This window comes from Megalops cyprinoides, chromosome 25 (assembly GCF_013368585.1).
Source record: "Megalops cyprinoides isolate fMegCyp1 chromosome 25, fMegCyp1.pri, whole genome shotgun sequence".
In the NCBI taxonomy this organism is placed as follows: Eukaryota; Metazoa; Chordata; class Actinopteri; order Elopiformes; family Megalopidae; genus Megalops; species Megalops cyprinoides.
In genome coordinates, this window is record NC_050607.1 from 6,609,692 (window position 1) to 6,627,431 (window position 17,740).

Genomic DNA, 17,740 nt, shown 5'->3' on the forward strand with positions numbered 1-17,740 from the left:
AGGACAACCTAACGGACAATCCCCCGGGCTGAGTCACAGTGGCAGTGTCACACGCTCTTCAGCACCGACAAACACATGCCACCATCAGCCCTTCTCTCTACACACAGCAACATGTGACACACCAGAACACGCCGGGTCACATGACATGCCTTCTCACCCTCTGCTCCAGGAACACTCCTTTTATGGTTCTGTGTTCTAGAACGCCAGAGTCAGCTCCCTGTGCTGGTCACATGAAAGGCCCAAGTACCCTGTCTCTATGTACATACTTTACATGCTCTGCTTTTTGACTTATTTGACATTGGCCATTTCCATCTGGACGAATTCAGATTAAACGCCTTGCAGCACCTTGTTCAGGGTCAGGGAAGGAACCCAGAGGAAGGTCTCAGGTCAGAATAAGGTTAGGGGTTTGCACACATAAGGCTGGGTAGCAGTGTAACATAATGGGAAGGAGCAGGGCTCGTAACTACAAAGGTTGCTGGTTCGATTCCCTGCTGGGGCACTGCTGCTGTACCTTTGGGCAAAGTTCTTAACCCACAACTGCCTCAGAAAATATCCAGCTGTATAAATGGATCACATGTAAATACTGTAACCTATGTAAGTCGCTGTGCATAAGACCGTCTGCTAAAAGACAATAATGCAATGTAATGTAATGTTAGGGCCAGGGTGCATGTGTGTGGGTATGTGTGTGTACATCTTCATGGGAAAGGCTGCAGCCCAGGTCAGTGAGGCGAGGGGTCGGAGGTCGTGGAGGAGGAACCCACCGCTGTCCATGCTGCTGCTCTCCTCCACGGTCATCTGCTCGGCCAGCTCGGACAGTGACTCGTCGATGGTCTGGCTCCCGCGCAGCGTCAGGGAGAGACGCCGTCTGAACCTCTTCATCCTCTCCATTGCTGAGGAAGAGGAAGATGAGGGGGGGTCACAGTCACAAACACAACCCATCCCCCTGAAGCCCCAATACAGGTTCACCTGTAAACATTCTCCCTCCAGCCTGTTAAACTCAGTACAGTTGTAACTGTTAAAGTCAGTACAGTTATTAATCCAGTGAAGACTGTCCTTGGGCCCCACACACACGCGCTCACACACACACACACACACACACACACACACACACACACACACACACACACACACACACACAGGATGACTCTCCACTGTGCTTTAGACTCAAAGCTGACGATGATTCACTTAGCTGGGAGAGCTCTGCAGAATTCACAGGACTCAGAAAATTCCGGAATAAAAGGCCTTTGATGAATTCTTAATGATGCACAGACACACAGCTCCCCGCATGCACAACACACTCTCTCTTTCCTATAGCCAGGACCTTTCGCAGCCAGAGCATCATGGGAAATTTCTTCATCTTCCACTTTCATTAATAAATCAAACCAACCACAGTACAGTCAGGAACAGCGATATATTAGAAACATATGCATGAACATATACCCCTTTCACATGACACATGTATGAATTTGAGTGAATGAATATGAGTTTATTGAGTGCCTCCTGTGTTTTTGTTCAAGAAGTTTACATGAAGTTTAATCCTCTAAGAAATAGCCTTCATCACGAGCAGTAACTCTTACGGTTAAATGGAATATGAGGGTAACCAGGTGCGCCTGAATGTAGTGTTTGTATTTCTATATGCTCCATCTCTGATCCCAGTACCCATCAGTGATACACCTTCAGGGACCCACACTCGTTTCCTCTCTAAATAGGGCCCCTAACAAGATGCTCTGAGAGCAGAATGCCACCACTCTGTGTGCTTAAAAACCCTTTCAAATGCGGTGCACAAGATAAATCTGTCCTGAGGGAAACTCTCTCCTCTTGATCTGGATTCCTGGCCTGGTTTTGTTCAGGCCCTCGTTAGGGAATTGATCTGGTTTCCATATTCTGCTACCCAAAGCAGCAGAGAACAGGACTAGGGGTTTTACTCATTTATATATTCATCTAAAAGTGTGTTGACTATGTCAAGCATATTATTATAGTGGGCTGACACTCAGTGTCTCTCAATACTTTACTTAATGTTTATTAGCAATTATCTGAACCACAGTACACATGCATACACACATACTAAATGCAGCTTTCACCCCGACAATAAAGCAATTCAACTGCATAAAGCAGCATAAATCAGATATATACAAGTATATACAAGTCAGGCATACTACGACTGCACATCATTCTGAATGGGAATATACACTCTGTGAAGGAAAAGACCTCTGTCAGGAACAAGGAACCAAACAGTGTGGAGCAGCGGTCAGAGCAGCAGTGTGGAGCAGTGGTCAGAGCAGCAGTGTGGAGCAGTGGTCAGAGAGAAAGAAACTATGAGACCAATATGGCCAACAGAGAGAGGGTATAACAGGCATACCCCTGCATAACCACACACATGCCCGCTTGCATAAAAACACACATGTACACACAAACACAGACACACACACACACACCAACACATACTCTCTCTCACTCGTTCACACTCACACAAGCATGCACACGCACACACACAGAAAAACTCTCACCCGCATACTCTCACACGCACACACACACACACACACTCCTACACATACACACCCTTGTGAAAACAGACCACAGTATAAACACTCTGAACACAGGATAAACACAGTTTCTACATTTAAGCGGATCCTCCAAGCACCAGACTGTGCCCAAACCCAGCCTAAGGACAGTCATTTGATCTGAAACACAGCAGGGACAGTCGTCATAGTGATATCTGAAACACAGTGGAGACGGTTGCCATGGTAGGATCTGAAACACAGTGGAGACAGTCACCATGGTGACATATGAAATACAGTGGAGACAGTCACCATGGTGACATATGATGACGAGACCCCATCCAAACACACAGTGAGGGTGAAACAACCTGAACATGAGGTTCAGTGACTCAAAGTGAGGAATGACCAGGACTTTGATCTGGTCAAATGGCCTGACCGTTTGTCTTCCATGTCTCCATCTAGACAGCTGTAAAGGAAATATGTCTTTACCCCAGCCCCACTACAAAGGCACAAGAGTTGTCACACTGCTGACACATAGCAAACGCCACCTGACCCTTTGACCTACCCACATCCTTTCCACATCCTTGGGAAACAACTTTACTGAGCGAGTGACCAGCCTTCTGTCTACTGCCCTGAAGAGAGGCATATCCACAGAGCCAGTCATTCAGAGAGAGAGACATATTCACAGAGCCAGTCATTCAGAGAGAGAGACATATTCACAGAGCCAGTCACTCAGAGACAGGCACATCCACTTATCCAGCCACTCAGAGAGAAGCATATCCACCGAGCCAGTCAGTCAGAGAGAGAGGCAGAGACCAAGCCGGTCAGTCAGAGAAAGTCAGATACACAGAACCAGTCACATAGACAGAGGCAGAGCCAGAGACAGTCAGTCAAAGAGAAGCATATCCACAGAGACAGTCACTCACTGAGAGGTTTATTGATGCAAAGCATCCCTGACCAAGACAGACAAAAAAAGAAAATCACCCAGGGAGAGTGATTGGTTGGCTACAGCCCCTGACTGCATTCCAAAGTTACCCTTTAAGGCACACACCCAATAATATTAAAAAAACTCTGAAATACCTCTACCAATGAGTGGTACGGTATATAAGTGGAAGGTATAAGTGTTCTGTCATTTTCACACCAAAAAATGAAACATTTTGAGACACTTCTTCCCGAGAAAGGTGCTACACAGCAATCTTTTCAGGATTTTGAGAATGGATTTACCGTAATTTTAGCGATGAGGATGTGATTGGCAGATTCTAACACACACACACACACACACACACACACACACACACACACACAGCTTGGGAATACAGGAGAGGCGACTGCACAGTGGCGGTCTGCCCTATTGCAAGCATCACACAACAAACGGAAACACTACAATCACACCTGCATTCATCGCCGTGGCACTTCACAGCACTCACGTTAACCCTTCACAGACCACCGCCTCAGGGACATCGGCCTAACTAACAGTTACTTAACTGGGTAAGTAGAAAAAGCCTGCAACCTCTCTCTTTCTCTCTCTCTCTCTCTTGATGCAGTACAGGACAAGAGAAGAACGCGTGGTGCTCTGGCTGAGACTGTCCCTCGCCTCTCCTTTTCACGCTATTCACAAGAACAGGGAAATGAAGACACTCTTTCATCACTCCGGAGGATCATGTGCTTTCATGGAAAACACAGCAGGCCAGACAGAGACAGTGTGAACACTGCCGGCCATTGAAGTCTTCATCTGTCTTTGGAATAGCTCCCCTGGGACTTGGCCATAAATCTGCGAGCAAACAGTTGATCCAAAATCCTTAAAAGAGTATTTCTGTAGCAGTAGCTAATTAGCTAGTTAGCTCGACAACATTATTTGGCAAATCAATAAAAAAACTAAGTGAAATATAGCACTAGCTTACAGAATATGATGTGCAGATTCTAAAGTCTTTTTCTATGAATGGGTTACCATGCAAGCATTAACCATTCACTTCACACCATCTATTTAGTTAGCTAGTTCATTTTTACTGTTGTTAGTCTTTTCTTCTTTTTGCAATTTTACTTATCTAGCAAGCGATCAAACCTTTCTTCCACCATGAAAAAGCATTCACAGTGATTTGTCGTACAGAAATAGTTGTGTTAGTTATCTAGGTTCCTGTGACTTCCATCTGTGTTAGGAAAGATGAAGAGTGAAACCTAAAAGTTGAATAAGTCAAGAAAAAAAGTAAATATCACAGTTCAGCAAAGGTCTCCACACCTTCTAATTGTCACTTTTGTTCTTCTGTTCATCCTGCTTTATCAAGTTGCTAGGCAGCAAATGAGGCATAAATTGCAGCACAAAAACAGCTAATTCAGGGATTAAATTTGAACACGCTTGACAATATTCATTGCACCCCTCCACAATAAGAAAGCAATCGAATTATAAGGCAGCCAGTGGAAGAAGCACTCTTTTAAAGATCCCTTTGTGTCTTCAGAGAGGACAGAAGGAGCCAGGGGAGGACAATAGGAAGTGACATATCCCAGCAGTCCTGATAGAAGCCGGTGGAGCCTGGCAACAGCCACATACTAATTACTTTAGCTTTCACGTCTACATCTGCTTACTGTCTCCTAACATACTGTTCTGTGTTAAATTTACAAATGTCAAGGGGGTGAGAGCATCGTATTGCTGGGTGTTCAGGTAAAAGTGAAATAATTTCATTACGTCAATGTCATTTAGCAGACACTCTTATCCAGAGTGATTTACATACATACAGTAGGTTTCAATTTTATCCATTTATACAGCTGGATATTTACCCAACTCTGGGTAAATATCCACCCAACCTTGCCCAAGGGTACAACAGCAGCACCCCAGTGGGGAACCTAACAAGCAACCTTTTGGTTATGAGCCCTGCTCTGTAAAACTACACCACTCTTCTTTCAATAGCCATGACTCCCATAATTCCACCTCTCCACCCTGCTCTCCACAGTACAGGGTTTAGATTCCAGACCTGCCCTCTCTGAGGAGTGATACAAGGACACACCTATAAAGAGATAAACCTGCAGCACACCAGCACAGACCTCTAATGGCTTTGATTAATGGCAACACTCGACATGGCCAGACAGGGGGCTATGTGTTAGCCGCATCTTGGGTATTATGATCCAAAGGGTGGGTGTAATTCCCCATATCTCTCCTGAAGAAGGACTCCAAGTAAACACTTCAAACCTGAGCTCCTCCCCTGATTACACAGCTGCATCTTATTGGTCACTCTAAATTCCAACACAGCCTATGAACATCAACACAGTGTTCTGCAACTGTGACTAGTCAAAACTTAGACAAGGTCTAACTGCTACTCCACACAGACACTAGGGCCTCCAAAAAAACAACATGCGATTAAAGCATTTGCTGTTTTTTCAGTGCGCTTATGTCTACACACCATTTGGGTCTGAGTTCTGTATTGTCTTTAATGAAGACAGGGATACACAATATTTACAAAGCTACGAGCGCTTGACAATTTCACACAACATACTTGGCAAAAAAAAGGGGCCAATATTTTAACAAAAACAAACAGGAGAGCACAGGACTTTAACAAAAATACTCACGGCAGAGTGCGGCTGGTCCTTTAGGGAAGAGCGAGTGAACCAAGCAAACACCAGCGCACCATCGTCACACACAGCGTCTGTGTGCTTTTAGCTCCTTCACAAAGCCCTGCATCACTAATGCACCATGGGGACAGAGGAATGGGGCGTCTTTCTGCTGCGCATATCATCTGCTTGTGACTGAAGGTCGGGCTTTCATCAGAAATAACCTCCGGTGCTATGCGGCCCTCTTTATTTACTTAAATCTGTTACGTAAGTCCCTTTCAACAATAAACCGGGGGAAAATAACAAAAAAAAGGCTACTCATGACGGAAATGTTAGCTAATGAGCAAGACTCCTGGTGACCACTGAAAGTGCGGAAAATGCTAGAACTGCCTCTCTACTTCTGCAGTATCCAAGCCTACAGGCTATAAAAGGCTACTGCAGCCTGTAGCCTGGCTTGCTCTCTCAGATGATTCGTGTTGCGAGCGCAGCTTGCGTGGAGTCCTTTTCTTAGTCATCTTACTCTCCTCTTGTGATTGTGAGGAGGCAGAGTGAGTGGGAGCTGGGCTCGTTTCCCAGAGGGCTGAGAGCTCCCACACGTCAGAGCCTCAGGAGTGACACACGGATCTGGGGAACGCGTAAATGCCACTGTGTCTCTATGTTAAATGTGACTAAAACCGTCATCTGCGTGCGGTTGGACACTGTTCCGCTCCACTGTTGCTGGCCAGACTGAGAAGATGACCGTATGGATTGGCCAGAGAGATAGCCGGTTATGACAGGATCTCCACAGGCAGTCTGACTTGGGGCATTTATCTTTGTGTCTTCTTGAGGGATGAGGGTCAGTTTTACAGTGTTAATTTATGGGGCAGTTCCCCTTGCGGAGCTGATAGCCGCTCATAATGGCAATAATTACCCTGAAGGGCCCGTTTAGGACCACTCAGAGCGCTGCGATCACAGAGCCGCCCCATTAGCATCACAAAAGCGCAGTAATTAGCATGCCATCGTCTGCGGGTTTCATCCGCAAAGCCAAGCACTTCACCCTCCACCACCTTCACCAAACGTCAGGGAAACGTCCCCCGCGGGGTCCCTCTTAAACGGGCAGGTGGTAAGGCCTTGCCGTCTGTCCCTCCTGTAACCGCCACGGCACACCGCTGACACCAGCGCAGCCGCGGACACGCTTCAATCCCCCTCTGTCTGTGCGCGCTGCAGATAAGAGGATGAGCGCAAACCCCCGTCGCTGCGGGGTTAACAGCCTCGCTCACACACAGCTACGCACACCAGTCAAGAGACCAACACAGAGGCCTCCGGGAGCAAACGATTACAAGGGCCCCTTTTCTACAGAGCAACCACGAAGGCATGAATGGTGGGGCTGAGAGAGAGAGTGTGTGTGTGTGTGTGTGTGTGTGTGTGTGTGTGTTGGGGGGGTTGGTGGATTATGCTCAGATCAGGCCACTAAGCAGCAATCTGCAAAGGGGGGGGGATGAAGGAAAGCCTTCACCTCCCCTAAAAACTGAATGTGAGTTTGTGTTAAAATGTCAAATGTTCAAGGGCCCTTTTTCCTCAATCCAATTCAAACCTACTAATAGCAGATCATTTCATCAAATGCATCCTAATCTGTTAGTTGTTAAACGTTTGCCCGTCTGTCATTGTAATTGTCTGGTATGTGAAGCCAGCGATTGGTTAGTTGACCACACCTGTCTGATCAGATACATTAAATACAGGTGTATGGATGCTGCTAGGAGACTCTTGTGAGCAGCTAAGTGGTGCTTGTGTCCAGGGCTTTTTTCTGGAGGTTTGTTCCTTCTGTTCTGTTGTTTTGCGAGACGCGTTGGCCAGCTTCCTCACAGGGGAACAGAGGGAATGGCGTGGGTAGATGGGAGGACTCAGGTCTTCCTGAGAGGGACACCCTGTTTTTCAGAGTAAACAGTAAAGCTCTTCCAGCAGGAGGTGGGGGGGGGAGGGGGGGAGTCCTCTCTAATGCCTAAAGTGTGGGCAGGACAGAGGGTTTGATTGGCTACGTCACTGAAGCATAGGCAGGGTGGACAATCTGATTGGCTGTGTAGCTGAAGCATGGACAGGACAGAAGATTTGATTGGCTGTGTGGCTGAACCACAGAGGAAGGAGACCCACCGAGCACTCCCCCCCTTCCTTTCCGTCATTCTCAGGGTACAGAAAGCTTCACAAATACTTAAATATAACGTACATTTAGGGCAGGAATAAGTCTTTTCATCCTTCTACCAAATTACCTGCCTTTCAAAAACCCTTTCACAACAGCTCTCACTTGCATAACAAATATGATTCAGATGTTCGCAGTTCACCTCCAGGAAAAAAAAATCATTATCTGGCAATATCTGCTGATTTAAAGGGCTTGTGAGTGTAATAGCCCCAAATGCTGTCCTAGTGTTACGCAAGAGTATTTATCCTCTTCATTACACTAAATTAACGTAGTTCCATGCAAACGAGGCACTTCCTGTGGTCCCTAAATACTGTGGCACTAACAGCAGAGCTGGCAGTCTGTGCGTCCTCCTTCCTGTAGGCTCTTTAGGGGAATTCTTAACATTCCAGCAGCAAGACAGAGAAACAAGCAGCAAGGGGCTCTACCAATGACATCTATATAACCGACTATACCTGCAATCACGATTCCTGACTGCAGCCACTCTGACGTGGCGACGCAAAAACCCCAAAAACCTGCCTCACCCGCAGGCTGTCACTAGAACACGGTAAGCTTTGACAATAAATGAGAATATAATTTTCTAGATGCCCTGAAATGTACATTACTCAAATGTATAACACGGACACATAGCTATCTCTTGTAAGGCAAGGCCATGTAGCTAGTACTTATGTAGTTGCCAAGTAGTTAGCCAGCTAGATATGCAGCAGTCAAACTAGCCCATTATGCTGTTTACTCACTAAAAAGCCACTGAATATTCTTCCTTCCTTTAAATAGAAATGCACTCCCAGTGCATCACTGACCAGACACTAGTGCTCAGATTCATCTGACTTAAAACAAACCAATATTATTATTGTCTCCTCATCCTCAGACACACACAGACACAACCACACACACTACATGCTTCCATACACACCTTTGCATACTGTACGTACTTCAGGGTATGGCTGCATGAATATTTCAGGCCTGTTGTCGAACCCCCAGATCTTCACTCCAAGCTGTGGAGGAGAGTGTCCCCCATGTAAAGCATAGTTTCAGAGCTGAGCTGGGAAAGCAGTACAGACCTGTGTGTGTGTTCATGGGTAAGAGGCCCTATTCCAGGACCCCTGGAGGAAGAGAGGTCTATGACTCAGACTCACTCCGAGGTACTTCTGTTCGGACGGTGGTCCAAGTGCAGTCGCTTGTTTCCCACCAGAATGACATCAATCTCTCACCTGACCTGGTCTCTGTACAGTCTCTAATGGCTGACCTCATTAACTACCCCAATGGAAATGTCCACCGACCACTCAGAGTCCTGGCCCAGGCCCGTTCTGCTCCAAGCCCATCCCTCCAGTATGGATGGGCACAGCACTCCAACCACCCCCCCCCACAACCCATCAGCACTGCGTTCAGGCTCCATCCATCACCCATCTCCAGCCAGATGACACTGTCACCGCCAACGGACTGCAGTGGACCTCCACCAATGCTGCAAAAGCGCTGTGCACAGCTCACCACGGCACCGCCAAACCACCAAGGTGGAAGAATGCAGCGGAGACACAGCGGGCTGGATGTGTACACACCAGAGACAGGGCCGTGTTTGAACAGGCTGGGCCGCCAGCCAGGATCCACAGCCTTGGGTGACCAGACGGCTCTCTCAGAGACACACACACACACACACACACTGAGGGGCCTGGATGAGCGTCCCCCCCAGCCGCGTCTGGGCAGGATGGCACCGCCGTGATGGAGCATGACTTAGAAGCTGGGTCCGATCCAGCTGGAGGTTGGAGACAGAGAGGAGAGGGCCTGGAATAAAAGAGCCATCTGGCTGCTGCTTGCCGCAGCACAATGGTCCTCTTCACACCTTGGTTGGAACAAGATGAACCGCCAGGCAACCGTAAGCTCCAGAAAAGGGGGGGCCTAGCTATAGCTGTCCACACCAACGCCTGAGAAGGACTACATAGCCTTGTCTGCTCAAAAAATAAGGGTCTACATTGAGGGACAAAGACGCATTTGCAAGGGGATGAGGTTGAGATATACACATTCCATTGAAACAGCTTCAATGTCATGACAAATACAACAGAGACACAGAGCTGGAACCAGCCTGGCTCATTATACCCCATGGCAAATCAGGCTCAATAAACATGTATTCCATTGTAGAACTGTAACAAGGCTGGGTCATTATACCCATTTTCAACTGCAGAGCTGGAACCAGGCTGGCTCATTATACTGATTTTCCACTGTAGAGCTGGAACCAGGCTGGCTCATTATACAGATTTTCCACTGTAGAGCTGGAATCAGGCTGGCTCATTACGCGTAACTGACCATGCTGTACTGGGACAGTCAGCGCTGGCTGTGTATATATCCAGTGGAAACGGACTGAGCTTTGCTGGGACAGTCAGCACAGGCTCTAGCTCTTGCTAGCCTGTATTCAGCTCAGTATGTTATGGTCCTTTTTTTTGCCCTGAAGTGACCTGTGATTCCAGCTCTGTGGCTGCAGCTCAAAGCAGATCAGCGTCTGGATTTATTTACTGAGCTGTTTTAATGACCATTAATGTCACCTATCATGAATCATCTATGCCATCATTTATTAATGTCTCTATTGGGAGAGGAAGGAAACCAGTTTCAGGCTCTGTATGCTACTCTGTGTGTGTGTGTGTGTGTGTGTGTGTGTGTGTGTGTGTGTACGAGCGATTGTGAGTGGGTGTCTGAGGGAGTCTGCACAGGCACATGTGTGTGTGTTTCTATGAGAATGGGTGAGACTGTGTGTTTCTGTTGGAGTGAGCCAGACAGTGACAGTTTGTATGTGTGTGTGTGGAGTAGGGCTTTATCGCTCTCTTGTTTAAATGTTATTTGGTAATTGACATACACCACAACAAAAGGGCAACAGGACAATAGTTCAGAGCAGATCAAAACTGCGCACTACTAATGTGGCTGCCTTTCAAACAGTCCAACTACAAATGTTTTTGTGGAGTCTGCATGTCTCAACATGACGAGGGTGAGATTTCAGTGCAGAAACTGAACAGTGGAACCGAGTGGAGGCTACTGTTCTTCCTCTTTTAAACAGAAAGAACCATCTGACTGTGTAAATATCACACCACGGGATCAATAATCAGTCACTCTGCAGGAACTCTTATACAGAGGAACTCGCATAACTTGGCTATTTTTAAGTTATCCATTTATACACCCCGATATTTACCAAGGCAAAGTGGGTTAAGCACCTTGCCCAAGGGTACAACATCAGTGGCCCCTCTGAGAATGGAACCGGCAACCACTGTGTTAGCAACCCTGCTCCGTAACCACTCCACCACACTGCAATATTTATGAAGGAGGGCCGGTGAACCATAACAGCAAATATGCACAGCAGCAGGATATTTTGAAAAGGTTCTGTTATGGTTTTAAAGCACTCAGAAAGCTGCAAGTAATACATAGCCGGCGGGCTAAAAAAAAAAGTTGAACTTCCCAAAGCAAATGGACTGTTGAGGTGGCCATTTTAAAGCGTCTCAGATCTGTGATGCAGTAGAACCACCTGGTCATGACTTCATGGATATATTCAAATCTATCAGCGCAAAGGCGAGCTTTGGAAGCTGGTTCATTGTGGGGTATTTCCTATCACGAACAACTAAGGGTACATGGCATGCATCTCAGATTGGAAATCCAACACTGGATTCAGTCAGAGGAAGACAGAGAGTAGCAGCAGCCCCTCCAAACAGAGACCCCCCCCCCCCACCCCCCAGGAGGGCCCAGAACACCATTCCCCATGATGCAACACCATGAAAACGAACGAAAGAGCAGAGTGCCAACAAAACAAAGACAGAAATCAATGAGAATAAGCGGATTCTGTGGTTACTGTAGAGTGATTAGAATCCTACCATGTCATCGGTCATTGGGCCACTTCCTATGCAGCTGTGGTAACATGACTTCCTGTCATTCAGAGTCAAACACTGACACAGGTCAGATTTTCAATCTAAAAAATTCCTCACAGGAATATGAATTAGGCAACCTCATAATTTAAATCTATAATACTTCTAGTACAATTATAAACACCGAATACTCTCCCAACTGTCAACACACCAAACTCCACAAACCAAGAGCTTAAGAGTAGTTTGAGGGCCTGTAGTGAGGTTAGCAGGGGAATTCATTTCTACAATTTTAGACTCCTCCACACTTGAGAGGTAGACAACAGATTCTTCCTGGGGATCAATCCAAGGCCAGATGAGATTAAAGCACAGACATATCATGATTCATTAGATCAGATTAGCCTGTAAGGTACGGCTCCGAGCAGCTTAACCCTCCACAGAACAGTGAGTGAAGAAACATGGTTCTAAATTCAAACATTTATTTCCAAACTTTCCTGGTTCCTGTTTGCTGTTTTTCAAGCCACTCATTAAGACACACTTCCCCTCCCCTGTGATGTAGGATATCATTACTGAGTGTGTTCACCTCAGTGAACCACAATCGCCTCAGTGTAGATCTGCTTTACTGCTGGGTCCCATCATGTTGCAGGATGTCGCCAACTCTGATGTGCTTGGTAGGTATACATATGCATGGATAGCTAATCCAGTGGCCAGGCAGGTGACAGGTAGGCGGGTGAGCCACCTGTGAGGCTGGCAACAGGGATAATGACAGAATGACTTTGTCATTGCCACCCCCTCTCTCACTCTTCCCACCTGCGGGGCTGCAGTCAGTCAGGTGACCCAATGCCCAGGCTGCCACACCCACTCACTCTGCATCAAAGCCACCCAAGATGTAAGAGGTGCAGAAAGCAGCACAGTACCCTGGAGGGAAGCAGCTTTACAACTTCAGAGAATATACAATGCAACATCCCAGTTTGCAACCAAAGCCCTCCCACACCACCCACACACACACAGTGTCATAGACATCAAAATGTGTCCACACAGACACACGTGCACAAACTCATGCGCCTGCATGCACATGCTGCCACATACGTGCAACACCTCCAAGCATGCAGAAAGACCCACACGCGCACCTCCTGCAAAAGCTGCACCTCCCAGACCCAGAGCAGCTTTACCCAGCGCGTTCGAGTCAGGTTACCCCGGCAACCTCGAACCCATACTCGTCACCGAAGTGACAGAGGAAAATAAAGACATGGTGACCCTGAGCTGAGCTGCTGGAGAAAGTGCAGCCTTCCCCCACTAGCCTAGCCTTCTCACTGTGCCACATACCCAAACAAGCAAACGGGTCAGACCTACTGCAGAACAGCAACACCAGCACCCAAAGCCAAAGAGACAGAGAGAGAGAGAGAGAGAGAGAGAGAGAGAGAGAGAGAGAGAGAGGAGGGAAGGAGAGAAAGCTGTCTGGCCCTAAACAGACAGTACAGGGTGGCAGACTATTTGCCCACCATGAGTGATACAAAAACTCAGGAAAACACTGACAACATACACACTCATTGCGCACAGTCTGGCCATAGCAACTGGCCATCACAGACAGGACTGGCTGCCCAGGGAAGACAGGTTGTGCTCACTCTGTCCCCAGAGAGAAGGAGACACAGAGCTTTATTTCTCATAGGAATGCGATCAATATTCAAATTTAAGGGCAGGATTCTTTCACAACATTGTAAAGAGATGCAAGGAGTTTCAAAACCTTTCAGGGAGACTCTTCCATAACCTTGGCAGGAAAATCTGGATAATAATCCAAATAGCCCATGTAATCCAAATAATAACAATAATAATAATTCTGGTTAATATAATATTCCTCATATTAAGCTGAACACTGTGAATGCAATAAGTGCTAACTCATTTCATAACATTCTATTCTGAGCAGTCACGGAACATGTTTTAATTTGAGAGTCAGACAGAGTGTGAGGGAGGGAGAGAGCAGAGAAACAGGGAAGAGAATGAGGAAAGAGAGTGAGAGAGAAGAGAAAAAAAGGGGTGAGAGAGGGAGCAGTAAAACAGAGGAAGAGGTGATATGAAATCAGAGTCAGAGTCAGCTCCAAAGAGCCATCATCCCCCAAGAGAGCGGTTATAAGCGGCCACATATTACCATGGGTGCCACTGTCTGCAGTAGCCTTATGCCTTATTGTGAGCTGAGCATCTGGGTTGATCGCTATCAACACAGTTTTCACAGACCCTGAGATGAACTGGGGAGATGGAGAACAGAACAATGGCATCGCCAGAGAGCTTTCTGCCTGCTCTCTGTCACGCCCCTCTGAAGGTGTCACGCTACTGAGCGCGTGAATCGCGATTTGGGTCACACAAACCAGGCCACTGTCCTCCGTGCGAACACCAGGAACTGAAACACACCTTTTTGCAAAGCCCCAGTACTGTCCATTGGTCAATGTAATATCCTGGTAGGTCCCTGACAGGCCTGGTGCTATGGGGGTGCTGAGGGGTGCACCCCCAGACGGACCTCAGTGCACCCCCAGTTGTCTCCTTATATCTCGATGGCTACATAGTATTTATGAATTTTTATGCACCCCCGTGGATTGCCATTGCACCCCTCTGTATTTTCTCCTGGTGCCGAGCCTGGTCCCAGAGCTGATCTGAACTCAGCGGCCAAGATGATGAGATTTCCAACGTTGAGCTTTCAAGAGAGGGACTGTCTTATGAACGTGTTTTTTTTTTTTTTTTTTTTTGAGTGGCACATTGGTATAAACTAAAGTTAAAGCGGTACATGCAAGATACACAGTATCTCTAACCACAGGCTTTACTGAATACAAACCATTTATAAATTAAGATTAGCAACCTACTTCCTTTGATTTTATTTTCACCTAAATACAAAATATAAATATCATGAGACTATACGTGTTCCTCTCATGACTTTTGCATTTTAAAATCTAACCTTAAATTTAAAATCAGACCGTAAAGTCTGTTCTATTGTATTTCTAAAGACATAAATATTTGGAAAATAAATGTAACGCTCAGATGCTACCACCCTCACACCCCCTTCATCCACAATCGCTGCGTGCATGCGTTTATGCGCGGTTTAAACTGCGATCACACTCCGTTATAAACCGTGCACGCTAATTTCTGTGCACACGGCGCCGTCTGCGTCGGTCACGCAGTTCCCAGCCGCCTGGGAAAACAACGCGTGGAATGCGCAATGCAATTGATGTTCACACACACACACAAAAGGCACGCGGATTTCGTTTAAGCAAACAAGCGGCTCTAGACTTAAATTAGCGTCTTTAATAACGACCTTTTCCCACTCATTGTAATGCGATCTTTTCACAAAACATGATACACTGTACTTGACATTTGGATGAATGGAACGTTTCTGAATATGATCGACAATATTCGATACCTTTATATTGTTCAAGATCACAAGATATTTCTTAACATGAGTTTTTACTCCATTATTTTTGCGGTTCTTCAATTAATTAGATATATCGATTAGTTAGCGAGGCAGTTTTGGTTATGTACAGGGAGCTTCTGGATAGTGGAGTCATGTTTGGTAGGCAACATGTAGCCTGACTTTTAAACATCTGGTTTATGTATGGATTAACAAAAACACATAAATAATACATCTAATAGTATCCTTGCAAGAGCAAGTTGTTTGATGAAAACGAGTCAAACCCAAACAGACCAGCTTGCTTGATGACATTGTGTTGAACTGCATGATCTGTGTTATTTCATTTACGCAGTTCCACTTATCTCAGCACTTTCATAGCAATGGGGTCCCTCTGTTTTGTTACGGTACAGTATCCACACACACAACGTGTTTGTGCTTGCTGCCGTGCGTCCGCGCAACCATTTCAAATTGCGCATAACTACCCAACTACACATACACTAGTTGTCAGCTAGCTAAACTTTTATACAATGCCAATATTAATTATAGCTGCCTTAAACCAGGCAAACGAGAAACATATGAAGATATTACATCAGTGCTCCGTTAAAAACAAGACGATGACATCACATGTAGAGTCACTATATTTCAAAATGAAAGGCAACATTTTTAAAATTTCACGTTGAGAACATACAGTATAAACCAACGAGTATTTTGCTGTGACACCGGTTTGTGCAAATATACACAGATGCTGGCTGGCTACACGACATCAAGTGGAACTACTCATCCGTTACTCGTCTCAGGGCAGAAATTTTACGAGGAAGCAGCAACAAAAACTGAACACAAACGCAACTTACCAGAAACGATGAGCCCCTCCGTGCGGCTTCCTCGGAGGCCGGATGCCGTGCTTCCACCCAGCCCAAATCGAATGGTTTCGTTTAAGGTTTTTCCGCTCGCTGTCCGTTTGGTCACTTAAATTCGCTGAGAAAGCAGTTCATGGTTTTCAAAGGTACTGTGCAGACCCAGGTCAAAGATACGCGGCTCAGTTTCTCAGTTTTACAGTTTAGACGCTGCTGGCGATGTTAGAACAGACCGTAATAATCCTGGAGCGACGCACACACCACGGCTGCCAGCATGATAACGCCTCCGCCTCGGAGTGACATGGTTAGAATTTACTTACCAAACCGTCTCAGCTTGTGTGCTCGGAAAATAGGACAACAGCGGCACCCTGCGGGCGACGGCCGTGTTACTGCATAGATTACCCAGGGCTCTGGCCAATGAGTGATCCAGAGTGATACGCAATGATGTAGACAAATTTGTTGATCTACATCTAAATTGTCCTAGTGACACTAGTGATTTAGTTAGGTTTATCTAGTGATTATACTATATCATAATAACAACAATACAGGCGCACCTTATTTAAAAGACGAAAGAGCCATTACAGTCCCTATAAATACGGTGTTGCCAGTTCAATGCTCCGTTGACATTGGGGTGGCAGGTAAAGCTATGAAAGTTAGACACTTTTTGGAGTTTCCTACAGAAATAAGCACAATGACCCTGAGGTCTGACTTATTACAATCATTAACACCCATGCCATTGAACATTATTTAATCATAAACAATTTGGAAACAATCTCATGTAGCCAGATGATAAATTCTGGCTTGGTCCTTTTTCATTCTCCATCTTAATTTCGCTGCTGCGTTACATTATCAAAAACGCTCCAATATCCTAATGCATGCAACCCACCACTGGTCTCGTGTCATGCTCAGCCAAATGCAAGACATTTCTGTCCTTGGTGGAAATCAGATGAAAACTACCTTTGTTGTGTATGAATAATAGCTAATATTTCTTCTACTATATCAAATTATGTCCAGGAACCAAACACAATTCATTGACATTCTAAACTCGCAGTAGTTAGCTTGCTTAATAGGGAGTTATGCCACTAAACAGCATTCTATTCTAGAAACCAAGGTAGTTTACTCACATTTATTTTCTGCTCTCTGTCGGATAATCGTAGTTGTTGCTAGCTGCTGTTGAGTCATACTACATTAATATGAGATGAGGTCGGGTGCCCTGCTGAAGAGTTTGTGCCATGCAAGTTTGAGCCATGTATCCGGTCTATGAGCTTAGTACACAATATTTTTGTTTTCATGATTAAATGTTAGCAATGAAGGTGGTAAGGTAGCTAGTTTTATTTCTGGTCAGCTTGCTGAATCCTCAGCTAACTGTCTAGCTGCGCAAGGACACCATAAGGCCTGACATCAGGATATTGGATTCAGCCTCCAGCTGTAGGATGTTTGTGTCATGTTGT

General features: G+C 46.0%; 1 protein-coding gene across 2 annotated transcripts in view; it reads right to left on the minus strand.

Annotated features, from left to right (window-relative positions):
- The window catches only part of LOC118771972 (cyclin-dependent kinase 17-like), a 32,596-nt gene extending 16,028 nt beyond the window's left edge, over window positions 1-16,568 (minus strand). The window contains exons 1-2 of one of the 2 annotated variants that reach the window (XM_036520178.1): window positions 16,287-16,568; window positions 762-890 (exon numbers count right to left, since the gene is read on the minus strand). In XM_036520178.1, coding sequence (XP_036376071.1) covers window positions 762-888 — 127 coding nt within the window. In that variant the 5' untranslated portion in view covers window positions 889-890; window positions 16,287-16,568. Of the gene's footprint in view, window positions 1-761; window positions 891-6,056; window positions 6,117-16,286 lie in introns of those variants that run through there. The other variant, XM_036520179.1, reaches the window with a different exon arrangement.
- Window positions 16,569-17,740: the final 1,172 nt, after the last annotated feature.